Source organism: Mus musculus, chromosome 10 (assembly GCF_000001635.26).
Source record: "Mus musculus strain C57BL/6J chromosome 10, GRCm38.p6 C57BL/6J".
In the NCBI taxonomy this organism is placed as follows: domain Eukaryota; kingdom Metazoa; phylum Chordata; class Mammalia; order Rodentia; family Muridae; genus Mus; species Mus musculus.
In genome coordinates, this window is record NC_000076.6 from 4,995,404 (window position 1) to 5,015,802 (window position 20,399).

The following is a 20,399-nucleotide window of genomic DNA, read 5'->3' on the forward strand; positions in this document are numbered from 1 at the left end:
GAGGGATAAAGAGAAATCCAGTGAAACGCAGGAAGTTGTTAATTTTTTTATAGTAGGGGTGAGGGTCCATCACAGCTTCAGAATGTAGAAGCAATTCACTAGATTAACCTGGTGGTAACTTGCAAAAGGATAAGAATATACATCCCATATAAATGGCTGGTTATACTCTCATACACAATGCTGATTTCTGACATGAGCAGAAGAGTGGATATTCTGGGTAAAGACAAATGGCTTCATTAGCTTGGAATGAGGCAAGGCAGGATTACTCTGGGCCTGAGAAGCTTCACACGTTGAGCTGGATGATAGCTTTATGAGTTGAAATATTTGTCAACAGTCTACAGTCACACCTTATTCAATTAGACCTTCATGAAATAAAGATAAAAAATAAGCTAAGAAATAAATTAAAAAGAGATAGTGGGTTATGGGGCTCAGGGGGAAAACTCTTTAGTAGACAGAAATCTCTGCACTTGGATCCCAGCACTAAGAAAGTCTGCAGTGGGTTTTTACCAGGAGGGTTTGAGATCCCCAACACAAACCAGAACCTTGAACATGCCTTTTTCTGTGGATATTTAATGCAGTTCTCACCCGTGTAGCTATTGGAGAACAATGTAAGAACTCCCATCAACAATTCAGCCAAGTTGGACTGAGTTGTATTAGGAAACAGGATGAGTCAAAAAGGATGGACTCTTCAATCTACCCTGACCAGCCCACCAGGAAGCTGCTAGTAGAAGCATGTCAAGAATGCATATCGTATAATGATCCCCCAACTTTTGGTCCTGTTTATTTTTTTGACCTTTACAATTTTAAAAAGTATCCCCCTTGTGATTGTATATTGTATTTGTAACATAAAAAAATTCCTATTAAAGAAATGACCTTTTGGGTTTTTGTTTTTAAAGAAATAAAAGAGGATAACATTAAAAAGTAGATAGAGTTCAAACTTAGTACAGGGCAGTGTCTGGTATTCAGTGTCCAGAAAACAGGCAATATGGTCAAAAGTGGGACATAATCTGCCAAGGTAAACGAGAACACACGAGCATTTAAGAAAACAACAGGTCAGAAAAATAAAGGTTGGGACTCACGTTATAATTTATGCACAGTTTCTTTCTTAAGCCCTTACCTGCTTTGTATTCAGTGCAGTTTCTACTATGGATCAATGTGCCTGTCTGTGCCAGAAGCTCTGAGATTCTCCTGAGATACACACCAACCAATATTTGGGCCAGTCTTGTTCTGTTGTTTTTGTTTGTTTTAAACATGGCCATTTTCTACTCTGGGCAACTACAGTTGTGTCCTGTGAACTCCTCCTCAGGATAGATATTTTCTTTGTTTTCAACCCTCAGGTTGTCACTTACCACAACATAAGCATTTATGTCAGTGAGTGATAACAAAATATGAAACCGCACTGCTGTGTTATCCTAACCCTGTGGTAATCCAGCATCATGTGTGCCCTGTAAGGCTGTGTAGTTAGAATAGAGGAGCTTATTTCCACCAGAGAGGGCAAGTGGAGTTGAGAGACGAGCTGAGACCATCATGCTCCCTCCCGCCTTGCCATCATTCTCAGCATTCCTTCCCATAGTCCTCAGTGCTCCTCATGGCCTCCTTGCTTCTCTCCATAGAGTAGTCCCTAACTCAGGACTACTACTGGTCAGGTGAAATGAACAACATGAACGGCTCTGCCCAGCCTGCCTTTTGCAGAGGCCATAGAAGGTCAAGAGAAGACATGCTTGCCTGTCAGGAAAAACAGCCGTTCCTAAAGTCTTCTAGCCACACCCATGTCATACACTCTTCAGTAAAGACTGAAATATGTGTAGACTTATGTTAGTGGAAGCAAATATATGTAGAAGCAAAATAACTTCCACCTTAAGCAATTACCTTCTAATCACTTAGCCAATTATTCATAACTGCTTGTGAAGCATATTATAATGTGTGTCTTGTGTTTCCTGGGGAACTGTCTGCCCATCGTTACCAGATATGGGAGTTGGCATACTGAGTGCAGTCTAAGTATCCCATCATTCCACTTATGTTCTCTTTGTAAGTAGCACATCTCTCTGTCCCTCCAAGGAAGCAATGATGGTTTCCTCTCGAGTTTGTGGTCAGCATTGAATGAACAGTTCGTGTTGACATTAAATCTACCCAAGAAGGAATGATCATGCCACCATTATGGCTGCAATATCAATAGTCCTTTCTAGAGAATCTTGGATTAGACACAAGAGGCTATCCTGGCTTCTTGATGTGGAAAGATGTGCATATTCATGATAAATGTGCATATTCATGATAATCTCTTGTCAAATGTGTCAAACATGTCCACTGAATTCTCAGTGATGTGGAGGTCTCAGAGAAAGCTCCCTGGCCCATCATGTCATCTCCGGAATGTTTCTGTCTCCAAGACCATATCCTTTATGAATCTTTCTCTCTCCCTGTGTATTCAGGAGTGTACACGTTTCTGTCCAGCACCTTGAAGTCTCTGGAAGAGAAGGACCACATCCACCGTGTCCTGGACAAGATCACAGACACTTTGATCCACCTGATGGCCAAAGCTGGCCTGACTCTGCAGCAGCAGCATCGCCGCCTAGCTCAGCTCCTTCTCATTCTTTCCCATATCCGGCACATGAGGTAAGGCAGCCCTGGGTTCTGCAGTAGAGATAAACGATGTAGACCCAACCAACTCTGTATGATAGCCAAAGCAGGGCAGGCCGCTGAGTAGGCAAAGTAACTTTGGAAAAATGTCTGACCAAAAAGGCTAGAGGAGGACAGAAGAGAGAGTAGAGAACCTGCATGAAGCATTAGATAAGCATCAGGGAGAGTACCCTCGAGGAAGGCATACGCACTGGTGATTTGAAATACATGCAAGGAAAAGAGGCATATCAATCAAAGGGTATTGCCAAGCATAAGCAATCTCTCACGGCTTCAGGCTCATCTGTTATGGTTCTGACAATACTCCCTACTGACCTACACCAGGGAATGCTGAATGATAGAGCCCTGGACTTAGAAAAAAACTCATGCAGAGTCAACATTGATGCATCCCAAGATATGGGAGCCTTCCTGTGACCTCCTTTGTCCTTACTCTAACCTATCACCTAACGTGCTCCTTAGTCTCAGTCTCTTCTATTGCATCCCAATGAAGCACCCAGAGAGCTCACTTTGAAATCAATCAAAATCATATTCTCTCCCTACTTAATCTTTACAGGGGTTTCCTATTGCTTTTCAATTAAAGCATGCCACCCTTTGCTTTGTTTGTGTTATTCCTTGTAACACAGTCCTTTGTGATTATCTTTCTGGGTGTCCTTCATAACTGAAGCCATGCCATAGCAGCTATTCCTCAAGTCATTTATGTAGCACCACTGCTGGCTGCAGATTGCCTGGGTGTCCACTGAGGGTCTCAGCTGGGCTCACTTGTACATCTCTGTGACACAGGTAGCAGGCCTGCGTCAAGCCCCAGCCATGGTTCTGCTTCATGTATACCATTCTTCTTGAACCCCAGCTTAACAAGGACATATTCTAGTATCAACAGAGGCATAGGAAAGCCAGGCCATTTGAGCCAGCTTAATGCTTTGGTTATGTCATGTTTGATAATGTTCTATCATCTAATCAAGATAATGTGGTAAGTACCAAATGCTAGATAGTGGACAAATATGTGATCCCATGCAAGGGAAGCATGCCCTCTTTTGCTCGTCTCTTTCTTCTGATGGTAGCCTAGAGAAGGCAGCAGAGACTAGCTCAGAAGATCATAGTGCTGCCAAAATACCTGCCTGAGAGTAAGTTTCCCCCTGAAGAAAACAAATGACATATCCTTTGAGGGATTTATAGAAAGCACATGGCCGGGCAGTGGTGGCACACGCCTTTAATCCCAGCACTCAGGAGGCAGAGGCAGGTGGATTTCTGAGTTCGAGGCCAGCCTGGTCTACAAAGTGAGTTCCAGGACAGCCTGGGCTACACAGAGAAACCCTGAGTGTTTTGAGTTGTTGATACGGTTTCTATGAGTTTACAAACCCATTATTTGCTTGGCTTATCAATATTAGCAAGCGATAAACACCAGCCATAGCTGCTTTTACTGACAATGTATTGCAGAGGGGATGGCATGACAGAAAACTTTGCAATTGTGAAATATGAAGGAGAGGCGACCATTTTATACAAAGGTCTGAACCTCTCTGAACTCTCTCAGTGTAACTCATACACACTCACATGCCTATCCAAAATACTCTCTTTGTCCAGACTGACTCCCTGCAGCCAATCTGAATCATAGGATTCTTGTGTTGTTAGCATGGCCCTAATCATGAGTTAGGGTCATAGCATAGATAATTTAACATTTTCAGATTTCAGATTTCATCTGACTATAAATGTGATTCCTTAGATGGTTGGAGAAAGACAATGACAGAGTCAGAGAATTAAACATGAATGGTGCTTTAAATTCAAAGGTAAAACAAAACCAACCAAAACCAAAACCAAACAAAACACACACACACACACACACCTAAAAAACAAAATAACACTTAAACATGTGATTGAGTTTGGATTTCAGTTCTTGATGGTTCTCATATGTTCATGACACTGATCAAACCTGGGCTGGCTTGTTACCACCACTGACATAAATATTATTAGGACAGTTTCTTAGTCCTGCCTGTTCATGATATACATAGCTGTAGTCTAGTTTATTTTATTCTGATTTTGGTTATTTTGAGATGAGTTCTCACTGTGCAGTTGAGGCTAGCCTAGAAAACACCAACCGACCTAGGCTAGCTTTGAATTTAAAATGTTTACCATACACTACTCCCAAGTACTAGGATTACATATGTGCTCCATCACACACAGAGACATTCTTATCATTAAAAAAATCAATCCATGGAAGAGTTATGATTTCCTGCCTTCGCTGCCCACATGACAGAGAGGCAAGGAGGAACAAGGAACTAAGGAGAAAGCAGAAAAGCCATTTGCCTGCATCCTTCTCTCCCCACTTTCTTCCCTGTTTCCTCTTGTGGGCAGAATCTCCTGTTCTGGGCATTGGCAGAAGTTAGGGCCATGTGGAAGGAAACTCCTGAGTGACAGGGACTGAACCATTGTCATGGAGCAACAGAGGACTTTTGGTCACAAGAGGCATCCGAAGATTCCATGGAAATTCATCCTGGAAAAGACAACAGAATGTCAGATTCTCTAGATATCTACAGGTCTTTCTTCATTTCATTAAGGAGCAAATCAAAGACCAGTGACTGAGAGTCAGTGCAGGATGACATCCATGGTCCTCTGTGAGAAAGATGAAGGCATGTCTAGGCTTCAGAGAGCCTACATAGAAATTTTGATTTTTAACTTCTGAATATTATAGGAAGCCATTGAAAAACTCAGGCAAGGAGCCCAGCCCATAGAATGATGTCTTCAACATTAGGGTGGGTCTTCCAACCCTAATTAATGTAATCTAGAAACGGTCGTGTAGACATCCACAGATATCTAGAGCTTGTCAAGTTGACATTCAACATTGGTTACATCACAGAGAGGAAAATGCATGGAAAACCCACTAAACGAATTTGGTGGAAAAGTATGATTGTGGGGGTGGGGTATTCTTATAGGATGGAGGAAATGAAAATACGTGGACACAAGTCCCAGCCCCAGCCCCTTAAGGGGTCTCTGAAGCCCCTAAGATTCTACAGCTGTCATCTTTAAATGAATTCTTAATAGGTTTAAAAAATGACTCCCAAGTGCCTTTGGAGTTGCTCATCCTCCCTCCTCCTAAGAATTTCAGCCGTCCTGGGGGTTCAGCCATGATCTAACATAGTTCTCTGTGTTCCTTCTCCTCCAGTAACAAAGGCATGGAGCATCTCTACAACATGAAATGCAAGAACGTTGTGCCCCTCTATGACCTGCTCCTGGAGATGTTGGATGCCCACCGCCTTCATGCCCCAGCCAGTCGCATGGGAGTGCCCCCAGAGGAGCCCAGCCAGACCCAGCTGGCCACCACCAGCTCCACTTCAGCACATTCCTTACAAACCTACTACATACCCCCGGAAGCAGAGGGCTTCCCCAACACGATCTGAGAGCTCCCAGGCTCCCCGAAAGGTTCTGAGAATCCCTGCAACATTTTACCCATGTCATGTATGACTAGCAGAATTCTGTCTCCTGCGTACACTGTGGCATGCATCCACCACCAGTGGCTTTCTAGTATGAGTGGCCATTTATTTGCTTGCTCAGTTCTTAGTGGCATGTCTTCTGTTGGGAACAGGCAAAAGGGATTCCAGGGCTAAATCTTGGTAACAGCTCTCTTTCTCCCTTTGCTACGTCACTAACTATGAGGATTCCTATAGTCTTCAGTCTTCATGAATGAATTGAGATAACTGCATTGAAGCTACTTGTTGAGACCCAAGCCTAGAGAGTAAACATTTCACCTCTGATAAGCACTTCATAATGGCTCCAAGAGGAAGCCTCAGCAAAGACTTCAAAGTGGCTCCTTTAATTGAAGTCGTTGACAAAGCGATCTCATGGCTTCCTAATAGCACCCGCTTGCATTCCTATAGCAACATGTGACTTTATTAAAGGGAAATCTTGAGCCCCTATAGGAATATGTGATGCACACAGAAAAGGAAGATGCCCCCAGTTGTCAAGACCATGTCAACTCAATACAGTCAACCTTTTCACTTCTTAAAGTGTCAGCTGCCGAGTATTATATACATGGTGGGTTCTAGACAATTCTTGCTTCCCATGACTTGTGGGAAACAGAAAGTCTATTTCAGTTAATACCCTGGAATGAATTAGTCTCCTTCATGAGGGCTGTAGGGTGTGTTGATTTTAATTTGATTTCATTTTATAATAGTCTTCTGCCCCTGGGGCTTGCAGTAAAGGCAGCTTGAGGACCTGTTCTGGTAAACTGGACATTCTTCAGCACAGGATGCTAGCCTTGTCTCTTCCCTGATGTCAATTGCCCTAAATTGTTACCATGTAGATTGATCAAGGGCAGTCACAATGAACCTGCAAGCTGGTGACAATTTTTTGGTTTGTTTAGTTTTATTCTTGGGGGCAGGGAACAAGTAATGTATGGGCAATGACTGTGACTCGGAGGAGTCTAAGAAGGAAAGTAAGGGAGAAATGTGGAGAATGACCTGGCCAGGGCAGCAGCTTCCCAGAGGTGCACCTCACAGATCCCACCATGCACAGTGAGGCTGCTCTGGGATCCATGGGCTGACTTCACTTACATTTCAGGTATGAGCCTGATTGGAAGAGGTGACATCAGATACCTGTGTTCCTGTAGATGCTCCAGGAACTTGGGGAAAGGCATGGGGGCAAGATCTTGGAGCACTCATGACTCAAGCTGTTGAGAAGTTGCTCAGACTAGACTGTGCTTGATTATTCTGAACTCATCCAAAAACCAGCTAGTGAGATCTTGGGGAGAAAAATTTCTTCCTCAACACAGTTCATGATCTTAAATTTTGTAAACTAGAAATGATGAATGACCAGAATTGGGTCATGAGAGTCCTTTGAACAAGGGGATAAAAAGGAAGACTTACTCTATCCACAGCCACCCAAGACCTCTGGGGTCTTGGTCTCTCTAGTACAACTAAGGATTACTTCCTTTTCCAAACCAAAATGAAAGTTCAGTTTCCATCCCGGACTTCATGATCTATAATTTGAACTCCATTGAGATATGATGGGTTAGCCAAAACCTAGGTGAATGGCTAGGCTTCTCTTGGCCTGTACTTTTTGGAATGGTGGGTTCCATTAATTTCTGCTCTCCCAGTTAACTGACTATCAAAGATGTGGAAACTGGGAGAGCCAATTTTTCTTCTTATTTTTTTTAAATTTCTCATACTTGTTCATCAAATTCAAGGACAATTTTATGTATATGCTTTAAGAACATGTTTAAGAACCTAACTCTTTTGTTTGTGTTTAAGAAGCACCTTATATAGTATAATATATATTTTTGTTGAAGTTTAATTGCTTGTTTATTGGACAATTGAATGTAATAGTTATGTTCTGAGTTTTAATTTGATTGGGTTTAACACTGCAAAAGCCAAGGGGAAAATATTTAGTTTGTTTTTTTTTTTTTTTTTTGTAGACGTTTCAAACTACCGTGTCATGTATGCAGTTATTAATGCCTAAAGCCTTGTGATTTTCATTTAAATGAAGATCACATTTCGTATCAACTTTTGTATCCACAGTAGACAAAATAGAAGGAATCCACATGCCTATTGCTGGGTGTTGAATGACAGACAATCTTATGTAGCAGAGATTATGCCTGGGAAGGAAAATTATTCAGGGCAGCTAATTTTGCTTTTACCAAAATATCTGTAGTAATATTTTTGGACAGTAGCTAATGGGTCAGTGGGTTCTTTTTAATGTTTATACTGAGATTTTTCTTTTACAAAAATAAAAACAAAAATTAAAAAAAAAAACCTTCTAGGACTTTAGATGATGTAATACCAGCTAAATCCAAACAATACTCTAGTGGAGGGTTTTACATTATCCCATCTACTGTGTTTGTATTCATGCTATGATAATAAGTTTGAAATGGGCAAAGAACATCAGACAGCTGAAGTGTTAGCCCACAAGTTTCAAACAATGTTTGGAAATCTCTTTTTACCCTTAACTGAAGTGCCAATTTTGAGCAGCTGACATCTTTCAGCTGCTATCGTGTTGGAGCATTGGGGACATGCTAGAGAGGCTTAATTGTACTTTACCCTCACCTGGAGGTAATTTAAAATTTGAATGTCACAATCTACTCAAAGAGTCAGCATGAGGTGGGTAGGGAGATATGGGAATTTGAATAACAGGTGGGGAAATAGGAATAGAGAGTTTAGGAATTATCCTGGCATCCTGAGTACGCCCCAGGTTTCAGAAGTTCACTTCTGTCTGCACTGTAATAAAGTAATACTAGCTCTACTGGCAGCCATTTCCAAAATGGCAATTTGAGTTCCAAGGAAGAGAGTAGCGGCAACAGTGAAATCCAAAGAAAAATCTAGCATGGGGTCTGCCTAAGTTTCTTTTAGCCATTGCTTACCTTGCCAATTTGATTCTGGTCATCCAAAGAAAAGATGCTATCAATGTAGGTGACAATGTCTAGACCCCAAGGAAGTTGTGTCTTTGACAGATTTCCCTGGTAACATTGGAGATATGACTTTCCATGCCATATCTTATGCCTTTGGGGCTGAACAAATAAGCGACTTACTGATAATTTCTTTTTAATCACATGTCGTGTTCATACTTTGAAGTCATACATTGAAAGGTCATTGTCCAGCCATTGGTTTGGAGTTACCCATACACCTGCATGAAGTTGATTACAAGTCTCTTTCTACTCATACTTTGCAACTCTGAGATTTACTGTGGATACTGAGAATGATCACTAGGACCATAGTAATGTCTAATATTCACAGTCAGACCTGCTTAGGGAACCTAAGTCTTTTAAAGGCAAATAGAGTCATACAGTAGCACATAAGGCAACCATGACTCTCTTTGGTACAGGTCTTTGGAGGTTGATCCAGCTTACACTGCACACATCCTAGATTAACTCCATGAAAATTTACTCTCTTGCAAATGGAGCAAACACATTTAACTGTGGTCCCAAATATCCATCTTTTCATTAGTGTGAATATGCTCTATTTCTAGCTTCATAGCCTATCCATTTAAATTAAAGTGTGGTCTCTTTTAAAGTCCTTTAGACTTGCTTTCTAAGTGATTATGTCTCAATTTTTGCACTGTGCTTCGGAGACTTAAGAGAAATTTCCCCTTTCTTTTACATCCGAATGTGCCTGAACTTTTTCAAATATGTAAATGCTACCATGTTCCAAACCCATCTTTAGTGTCTTTGTATGGAGCTGTGCACCCTGGAAATAACACAGAGTCCCAGGAGCAGGTGCCTGAGACATGGACCCCTTTGTAGTCACAGAGAGGTCATTGGTCGTCGAGACTTGAATTAATAAGTGACATCACGCCAGTTTATTTTCCTTCACAGCGTACAAACAACGCTTTCTGTGCACTACATATTCTTCAGTGTAGAGTTCTTGTTTTTCGGGGAGAGGCACAGATGCCCCATTGTGTTGGATGGATTACTACAGGCTTCTGATGCACACTGCTATTGATGTGACCCCGTTTCATCGCCGCTTTGCTTTGTTTAATGAAACACACGTGTATGCCTCTTTTGCACCTTGAAATGGTAAAGAATCCAGTGGGATGCTCAAGCCCCTGTAAACCATCTTCTCAGCATATTCAATGTTCAAATAAAAAATAAAATAAAGGCAGTAGGTTGTGTTATTATTATTATTATTATTATTATTATTATTATTATTTAATGCCCTGTTTCTTGCTGATAGTTCATTGCCAAACAAATGAAAGCCAAGAGATCTGTAGAGATACAGGGAGCCTAAATGCCAAGACCTCCCCATTTACCAGGTACCAAGTTAAGAGGTAGGGATACTCATATTAGAGTGACTCAGCCTTAGTTTCAGTCTCCGTAATAGGCAAGCTTTAGGATGATTGTCAGTTAATCAACACTTAGTTTGCATGGAATGGTTGTGAGGGTCATGTCAGGTACTCATTTAAAGAGAGCTTCAGATGACTTATTATAGTTAGCTGAATGTATGGATGCATGTTTTAGCATGGCACTAATTACCCTAAAAATTTCCCCCCTACTCCAAAGGCAAGTTGAGGTTCCTGTCTTATGGTTTTATGATACCCTTTCCTTCTCAGAGCTCCCAGCAATATCCTTTTCCTAAGCCATCTCTATGATTTAGCTGATGTAAGGGTAAGAGGAGATTGTTGGTATTCTGTCTGGACTCCACCCCCACAGATACCTGGCAACAGACAGGTATGCCCCTCCCCACGGTTACCTGGCAATAGCCAGGTAGGAGTGATACTATAAAGGGGGCTACTTGGCCCTGCCCCGCCCCCCTCCCCTCCCCTCTCTCCTCCCCTCCCCTCCCCTCTCCTCCCCTCCCCTCCCCTCCTCTCCTCTCCTCTCCTCCTCTCTTCTCCTCTCCCCTCCCCTCCCCTCCCCTCCCCTTCCCTCCCCTCCTCCCCTCCCTTCCCCTCTCCTCTCCCCTCCCCTCCCCTCTCCTCCTCCTCCTCCTCCTCCTCCCCTCCCCTCTCCCCCTCCCCTCCCCTCCCCTCCCCTCCCCTCCCCTCCCCTCCCCTCCCCTCCCCTCCCCTCCCCTCCTCCCTTCTCCTCTCCTCTCCTCTCCTCTCCTCTCCTCTCCTCTCCTCTCCTCTCCTCTCCTCTCCTCTCCTCTCCTCTCCTCTCCTCTCCTCTCCTCTCCTCTCCTCTCCTCTCCTCTCCTCTCCTCTTCTCTCCTCTCCTCTCTCCTCTCTTGCTCTCTTACCTCTCTCTTACATTTTGCCCCTTTGCTCCCCTTCTTTCCCCCCCCCCCCCACATGGCCATGGCCAGCCTCCACTTCTCTACTCTCTCCTCTCTTAACTCCCCTCCCCATGCCCTGAATAAACTCTATTTTATACTATACCATCCTGTGGCTAGTCTCTCAGGGGGAAGGGATGCCTCAGCATGGGCTGGCTGAGGCACCCCCTTCCCCCACACCCCACCAGAACATATCTTCATAGCTCTTTCTCTTTTTATGATCACAACAGAGATTTTAACACACTGGAACACAACATCATGTACAAACACACGCTGCAGCTAGCTTGCCTAATTGAAATCCTTATTCTTAGGGTTTTACATTTATACTTAAAACAAATTCTGTGTTCCCAGTTTCTTGAGTTGTATACTGGGAATCAGCCCACTCTGCATTGCTATGACAAAACCCTTGAGGCCAAGTAACCAACGCAGTAAAGTTCACTTAAGCCCTGAAAGCTGAGAATCTAAGCAGTGTGGCAGAAGCTGGGACAAAAACATCATGGCAGATGACTGGCAGATGACACCATAGTAGAAGCAAGGACAAGAAGGATCACAGGGTTAGCTGGAGCCAGAGAGCTTGGAGAGGCCCGTTTTGCTCCATTATAAACCATCCTGCCAGGGAACTACCTGGGATCCCTTGAGAACCACACCCGTGCCTCATAAGATCACTTGTCACTTCCCCTGATCAGCAGTGTTTTGAATCTTTGGCAATCTGTGGGACAGTACTGTCTTCTAATAGGGTATGTGAAGGTGGTAATGCCTGGGTCCAGGACTCATTCTGCTCACACACTGGCTCAGGACCAATTCCCAAGGTACTTTCTTAAGCTTTGATGGTCATTTAAGCTCAGGATTGCCATACTTAGATTTTATTTTTTTCAGAAAATATAGAATGTATGACTCGGGCAAGGCAACATGCCCATGGTTTTCACTATTTGTGACACTGTGTGTGAGGTAAGGAATTACTTTCAAGATCACGTGCATGGTAACTTGCAATGTGATGTGCTGTGGTTACTGCAGAATGAGGAGGGATAAGAACAAGGGATGATGTCCATTCAAGATGAGACAGATCATCTAATAGAACTATCTACATGTTGTCTGGGATGCCTGGTGGAAGGAACGGGTGGGGGCAACTCCCTGTCATAGGAGGCAATTTGCATGGGACAGACAGCATCTAAGCAAAGCACAATGGGAAGAAAGTCTTTCACATTGGAAACACATCTGATGCTCCTTTCTAGCCTGAGAATAAATGAACGCACACTTTCCTACACTGAGGCTCCAGTTGTGTGCTTCACTCTGCTTCTTGGCCCTCTTTACAGCTCTCTCCCAGCAATGAAAATAGTTGTCCTTACTTTACAGGTGAGAAACCCAAGGCTTTTCACAGTTGTGTGACTTTCCCAGAGTTGCAGATCTAGTGAATGGCAGATGTGGGATGACTCTTTTTGCATTTAACACCTGAGTGACAGGAAACCCCCTCCCTATACACACACACACACACACACACACACACTTTGAGCTCCCTAGGGGCTACTGAAAGAGTATACATGGACTGTGGATTTTACACTTAGACTGGCTTTTACATTCATGAAATAAAATATCAATGAACTTTGAAGGCAAGACGTATGCCTTTAGAAACACAATACAGCACTGTGGGCAGGAGGATAAGTGTTCTATCTTTGGCATGCTCCTCAATCCTTCCTACCCAAAGGCCATCAGGGTAGAAAGGATTGAGGAGCACACATGCATATTTAGGGTGTCACTACTTTTTGGATTCAGAGATTATCTCTGGTGTCTTCCTGTCTGCCCTTGGGAAAGCAACAGGTGACCAAATAGTCACCAAGTAGTTTCTGGTCTGGTGGACTGGGAGGAGCTGTCTCCTAGACCTTGAAGAGAGGGTTAAGGCTTCTTGTCACATCAATGCCTCTTTCAGAATGTGTGTGTCAGTCTCAGGGCCAGGCTCAGCGGTCCTGTCTAAGACTACCTCCTCCTATCTGCTGGCTCAGGATCCAGCCATGGCTAAGCCATTGGACACCTGTGTAGCACTTACAATACAATCTCTTGTAGGAGACTACGAAGAAAGAGGATGAAGGCAAAGGCAGCATGTGGCAAACATTTCCTTAAGAATGAAAGTGGGGGCGATAGCATCAGTGGTCCAGTCAGGCTGGGAGCAAGGAAAGCGGCACCAAGTATCCAACTCTGGGCCTTTGCCAAGTGGCAGCTATCTGCACACTGAGGGACAGATAGGGATCTGGGGACTGTGTGAATACACCCTGTGCTCTTAGGCTTCTGCTATACAACCTGTCATCAGCTGCCTTTTCATTGAGACATCAACGATTCTGGGCATAGCCAGCGAAAGGTTTGTGAGCTGGTAAACGGTTTTATGGGCTGATGGAGTTCTCAAATTAGATTCAGACTCAGCGGAGTTGAAAGCTGTAAAATGCTCAGAGTATTTCCACATTTACAAGCAGAAAGAACATGACTGAGTACCTAGGGCCACAGACCACAGGCTGATGGAAGGAAGACAGGCAAACGCATGCATGCTGTCAGCAGCAGGTCTGCAGGGGCTGGGTCACCTCTGCAGGGAGCCCTTCCCTTTGGGATGCCTGAAGTAGGCCGGCCTCTGAGGCTTGGTCATAACTTGGCAAGCATTTATTTTTGTTAATGTAGAGAAAGGTTAAGGTGCCAAATGGAGATTATATTTCTTTTTAAGTTTTGCATCTGTGTGTGTGTGTATGTGTGTGTGTGTGTGTAGGGTACACTTGCAGTATATCCCAGTATGAGCCTGTGGAGGACAAAGGTTAGATTTGGGTGTTGTTCCTCATAAGGGTCAACCATCTTGCTTCCGAGTCCACATCTCACTGGCATCTGGAACTCAGAACTCCAGACTAGGCTGGCTTGCCAGTGAGGCCAAGGTGTCTGTCTGCCTCTGCCTTGCTATTGCTGGGACTATAAAAGCTTGTAATCACAGGTTGCTTTTAAAGTGGGAGCTGACACTGAACTCAGGTATTCATGCATTAGGAACTGAATTATCCCCTCAGTTCCCTGCAAGGACTTTCTAATGTTTCTCCAAGAAGAATAAATTAAAAATTAGAGTAACTTATAAAATTATTATTACCAATCATACCCCTATAACCCTTGAAATAATTCATCTTTGAACTCTAAACTAGAGTTTTAGAGAATCTGATTCCCTCCTGTGGCCTCCTCCAGGACCAGCCATGCATGTGGCAGACACACACACACACACACACACACACACACACACACACACACACACTTGTAATACTAATCATTTTTTTAAAGAAAAATCTACAAGGCTGGAAAGAGCCAGTGTCCCCCAGTTCTCATTATCAAAATCAATCTGAAACCAAAGGAAACCCGAATGCAACTCAAGGTCTTCACCAGATGCATTAATGCATTCACCCCTCAGAACAAACCACAAGTGTCCCACTACAGAGGAGGAGGCCAGGGAGCAGAAAGGCTAAGTCACTTGTTGACCGCATGACCAGGAAGGCTCTGGGCTTCAGGGCTATAGGTGGCACTTTCTCGGAATCTTGGCCAAGGCAGGCTTTCTCAAAATCTAAATCATTTGTTCCCCAGTCAGTTCCTTCACTCTGGTTAGGGTGAGGCCTGTGGAGTTATGGAGGCAGTCATGAGGAGAGTGTGCATCAGCCATCAGAGAAGGACCAGAACCCAAGGCTAAAGCGGGTTGAATGTGTAGTGCCTGTGTCCGGAAAGAAAGGCACCAGGAAAGGCTTTGGTAGGACTTCTGGGCCACTTCCAAACATCTCTGCTCCTTCCCCTTTGATCGCTCTGGGGCTTGGGGGTATCCCCTGTCTTTGATGGCTTGATTTCACCTTCTAGCAGCCAAGTTTGTTTGGGAGGGAGGGTGGTTAGAAGTTCCAGGGTTTTGCCCAGGTGACATCTCGTCCAGGTCACTTCTTCTTCAGGGGTTCAGTGGTTGGCAAGCCTTCCTGTCCCAAATCCACCCTTTCCACCCGCTTTGGGCCAACACTTGAAACCAACCGAGCATCCAAGCATTCTGGTGAGCACCTGGAACTATTGTTAGGATTCTGAGTTGTTTCGTTTTGTTTTGTTTTGTGTTGTTTGAGACAGGGTTTCTCTGCATAGCTTCAGGTGTCCTGTAAGTTTCTCTGTAGTCCAGGGTGGCCTGAAACTCACAGAGATTCACCTGCCTCTGCCTCTGCTCCCAAGTGCTGGGATTAAAGGAGTACATCACTACCACCCAGTGCATTCTGAGACCTTTAATAAATGGCCTGTCACTATTTATTTGGAGTGTATAAAAAAGCTTCTTCTAAATTGAAAAACAAATCAAACATCTCCTGTGTAAGAACAAAGATGTTTTCCATTGTCTTTTCAATTTGTCATCATTATAACAGCAACTTGTATTTAAAAACCAAATTATGCTTCCTGTCAAATTTAAACTATACAAACATTATGAGTGTTTTTCTGTGAGTTCAGTTACAGTGCTAAGGTTTGTACCTCAACTATGTCTAATTATCTTGTCTTGTGTGATGAATACACACACACACACACACATGCAGCATGTGTCTATAGAATTGGAATCATATGATACAAACTATTTCAGATTTTGTTTGAATGTAATAATATATAGTAGAGGACTTAGGGTTTTATTGCTATGAACAGACACCATGACCAAGGCAACTCTTATAAAGGAAAACATTGAATTGGGGCTGGCTTACAGTTTCAGAGATTTAGTCTACTATCATCATGGTGGGAAGCATGGTGGCAGGCAGGCAGACATGGTGCTGGAGGAGGAGCAGAGAATTCTATATCATAATCTTGCAGGCAGCAGAGAGAAGACTGAGACCTTAAGCCCTGCCTTCACACTGACACACTTTCTCCAGCAAGGCCACGCCTACTCCAGTAAGGCCATACCTGTTAATAGTGCTAATTCTCATGGAGCAAGCATTGAAACACATGAGTGATGGGGACCATACCTACTCAAACCACCACAGTAGGAGTCTTGTGTAATCAATGCACATAAATCAATCTCATTCTAAAATGGGGCCAATGGACATGGCTCAGGAGCAAAAGCACATGATGTTCTGAAGGTCTGAGCAGATCCCTGGAAACACTAAAGGTGGAAAGAGAGAACCAGCACGAAAGACTTTCCCGCTGATCTCCACATATGTGCTGTGGCATGCATAGGTACACACACACATAAAATATACATATACACACATATTTACACACACACCATTCAATACACACATGCACACATACATACACACAATTACCAAATACATACACACATACACCATACATACACATATATACATACCATATACACATATACACATACACACACCATACACACACACTATACACAAGCATACCATACACACATATACCATACACACATGCATAAACATATACACATACACACAGACATATACCACACACACATAGACATATGCACACCATTTACACACACATGCATATACCATACACACATATACAAATACACACATACATACATCATATACACACACTATACACATAGACACACACCACACACACATACACATATACACAACATACACACACCACACACACAGACATACACAATAATAATACATGAAATTTCAAAAGGACCAAAATAGTAGATACTAAATGTGCAGTGTAATTCATCCAAGAAGCCCCCTGCTGAGTGACACCTAGGTTGCTGCAAAAGACAGCAGTAACAGAAGAGGCATCTGTGTTTTGTTCTTGATTGGTTTGGAGACAACTGTCTATTCTTCTGGAAAGTGACAAACTAATTTCAAATAAAATGAATCCCTGGTGAGCAGGGTTTGATTGGTTGGAAATGTGGCCCAGAGTTCTACGTCTTTAACATTTCTTGAAAGATTTTGGCATGCACATTATGAATATTAAGGTTTCGATGATGATTTTGTGGTTTGAAAAGCACAGCTTCCATGTATGGAGGCGTCAAGGAAACAAGAAGGCTCCGCCCCCCACGGAGGGTGAGACTGCCATTTATCCCAAGGTTTGAGGAAGTAATATGGCAGGACTTATTTAAATGTATCATTAAGAGATTGCAGGTACTTGTTGATTCAGTCATGCCTCCGTGAACAGAGGGTGCTTACTGCAGTATGACTTAGCATCAGGAAAACAACTTGTGGGGAAAAAAGATGATTTGTTTCACCTTGCATAGGGACCCCCAGGCCCATCCACACTGCGGTGAATACACACAGACAGAGCAGAGCAATAGGCAGGGAGAAGAGGGGAGGAGCCGGCGATGCAGACATAGACAGACACATTTAGAAGTAAGTGTTCAGCATTAGGAGGGAAGTTAACAGAATTGTGTTGCACTTGGAATTTTGAACAGCTGCCCTGGTTCACACAAAAGAGTCACTATGGGAGATGATAGCAATGCTAATTATTGTCACTATAGTAACCACTTTACTGTCTATATATGTCCCCCCACATCACACTGTAAATCTCAAATATACACAGTACGGAGAAACAAAGATATGCAACAGAGTGAAGATGTATACACATATAAGGACATGTCTGTAGACAGGTTATAATGCAAATTGTGGAATAACAAAAATTGCCCTAATTCTTAAAAATGTGTAAATATCAACAGGTCATGGAAACAGATAAAATGCTTATCAATGATTAATGGATATAGAACATGTGGTATGTTTTATTTATCTATAAAAATATAATCCAATTATTATGGACACATAAATTGAAATAAAATTAAGGAAATCATGGAAAGGTACACAAAAATTGGGCGTAGATCAAAAGAGAAATAGGAATTATTTCATTTCTTTGGAAAACAAGAGAATCTTTTGTAACTGTGATGGTTTGTATATGGCCCAGGGAGTGGCACTGTTGAGAGGTGTGGCCTTGTGAGGTGGGTTCTAGCTGCTTGGGAGACAGTATTCTGCTAGCAGCCTTTAGATGAAGATGTAGACGTCTCAGTTCCTCCTGCACCATGCCTGCCTTGGATGCTGCCATGTTCCTGCATTGATGAACATGGATGCTTCCATGTTCCTGCACTGATTGAATGGACTGAACCTCTGAACCTGTAAGCCAGCCCTAATTAAATGTTGTCCTTATAAGAGTTGTCATGGTCATGGTGTCTGTTCACAGCCGTAAAACCCTAAGACAGTAAGGAAAAATAGTTGATTTTATAAGACAATTACTGAGGGCTAGAGAGATGGCTCAGCTATTAAGAGAGATTCCTGTTCCTGCAAAGGACCTGGGTTTAGTTTATAGCTCATAATTACCTATATTCCTCCTTATAGGAGATCTGACACCCTCTTCTGGAAGCTTCCATGAGCAGGAGCAGACACATGGTGCATACACAGACAACCTGGTACTCACAGGTAAGCATGGATTAAATATAAACAAAACAACCTTTAAAATGGACACATGCAGAAAGAAATAGCACATCTTAACATATATTAAAAGCCTTAATTATACATGTTACCAGTATAATTATATTACAATGCACATTTATATTTATGTGTACTATTTGTTTATATGTTTTTTTTCTGAGACAGGGTTTATTTATATGTTTTATTCTAGTGATAAATTAGACACACAAATAATACAATAATTAGTTTGTGATCTACTGCCATGAATGAACAATAGCAAAGTTGAGTGGAGTGGTGCATGCCTGCAGGCTTATCACTCAGGAGGTCAAGGGAAGACAAGCGTTCAAAGCTAGGCTGGACTACACAGCGACACCCATCTCAAAACCAGTGAGGCAAAGCAAACCCAACAAGCAGTAATGGGTGGTGTGTGGTTCCTTTCTTATTGCTGCAACCAAAACACCTGAAAATCCACTTAAGGAACAGAGAACTTACATTGGCTCACAGTTAGAGGATACACCATCACGGCAGGAAGTTAGCACGGTAGATGTGGAAGACAGCTGGTCACCTGTCATTTAGAGTCAGAAAGAGTGAGAAGTGCTGATTCTCAGCCCATAGTCTCCTTTTTATACAATCCAGGTCTCCAAACCATGGGATGGTACTCTGTGCATTTGGGAATGTGTCTTCTCACGACAATCTACTCTAGAAAACTGTTGCTAGACAAACTCATATATTTGTTTCTGTAGTGATTTGAATCTAATTAAGTTGACAGTTGAGTATAACTATCACAGATCGGTCAAAAGCACAAGAGTCCCAATTAAAAATGCAGGCTCTTGGACAGTCAACCAACAAAGCTGACAATCAGTTATAGTGGAGGATGGGAACTTGCTCACACCACTTGCCATTGTGGCCAGATGTAAGATTGCAAATGACACTGATGATTGATTGATTGATAAACAGTTGACCAGAAACACTGGACACTTGGCATCCCTTGTATTATTCTGTAAGCCTGAACATCTGGAAGGAAGGTTGGGTACCAGTGGTGGGAGGTGAGCTGTGCAGGGCTGGGAGTTGGCTTCCAAATGCTGCTGAAAAGCTCCTTGGCAGCTTCACTCAGGAATCCAGCAATCCTATCAAGAATGTGTCTCAACAGACTTGGGTCTGACCTGGAGTCCATCCTCAAGGCTCTAAGGACTTCTAGCGTCTGGAGTTTGGGGAGGCCATATATAGCCTCAGATGCCAAAACCTGTAGCAAAAACTGAGAAGAGATTTTGATATGATTGTGACCTCAAGTTCAGCTGTGGCCTCTTGCTTGCATTAGGTAACGTTACCTAGTTAGGGAGGGAGGGAGAGAGAGAGAGAGAGAGAGAGAGAGAGAGAGAGAGAGAGAGAGAGAGAGAGAGAGAGAGAGAGAGAGAGAGAGAGAGAGAGAGAGAGAGAGAGAGAGAGAGAGAGAGAGAGAGAGAGAGAGAGAGAGATTTTGCCCACCACCCTTATTTGTTCAGGAAATTTATATTTGAGTCTAGCCAGCTTCCTCAGATCTGATTAAGTGTTCCCCATTTCTCACTTTGCTTGACCTGTTTTATCAGCCAAGTTCGGCCTCTCAACCCTTAGTCCCAAGAGACTACTCAACAATGGCTGCAGGCAGAGCCCACTGGGCCTGCCTTGCTCATTCACCTGAATGAGAGGGGTCCTAGGAAGGTCGGTCTGTCTGTAG

At 43.1% G+C, this 20,399-nt stretch overlaps 1 protein-coding gene across 9 annotated transcripts in view; it reads left to right on the forward strand.

Annotated features, from left to right (window-relative positions):
* Positions 1-10,230, forward strand: part of Esr1 (estrogen receptor 1 (alpha)) — a 393,645-nt gene extending 383,415 nt beyond the window's left edge. For 4 of the 9 annotated variants that reach the window (XM_011243068.3, XM_006512435.2, XM_006512434.4 and 1 more), the window contains exons 8-9: positions 2,427-2,610; positions 5,786-6,253. In XM_011243068.3, coding sequence (XP_011241370.1) covers positions 2,427-2,610; positions 5,786-6,020 — 419 coding nt within the window. In that variant the 3' untranslated portion in view covers positions 6,021-6,253. Of the gene's footprint in view, positions 1-2,426; positions 2,611-5,785 lie in introns of all 9 variants that reach the window. The other 5 variants (NM_001302532.1, NM_007956.5, NM_001302531.1 and 2 more) reach the window with 2 other exon arrangements.
* The last annotated feature ends 10,169 nt before the right edge of the window (positions 10,231-20,399 follow it).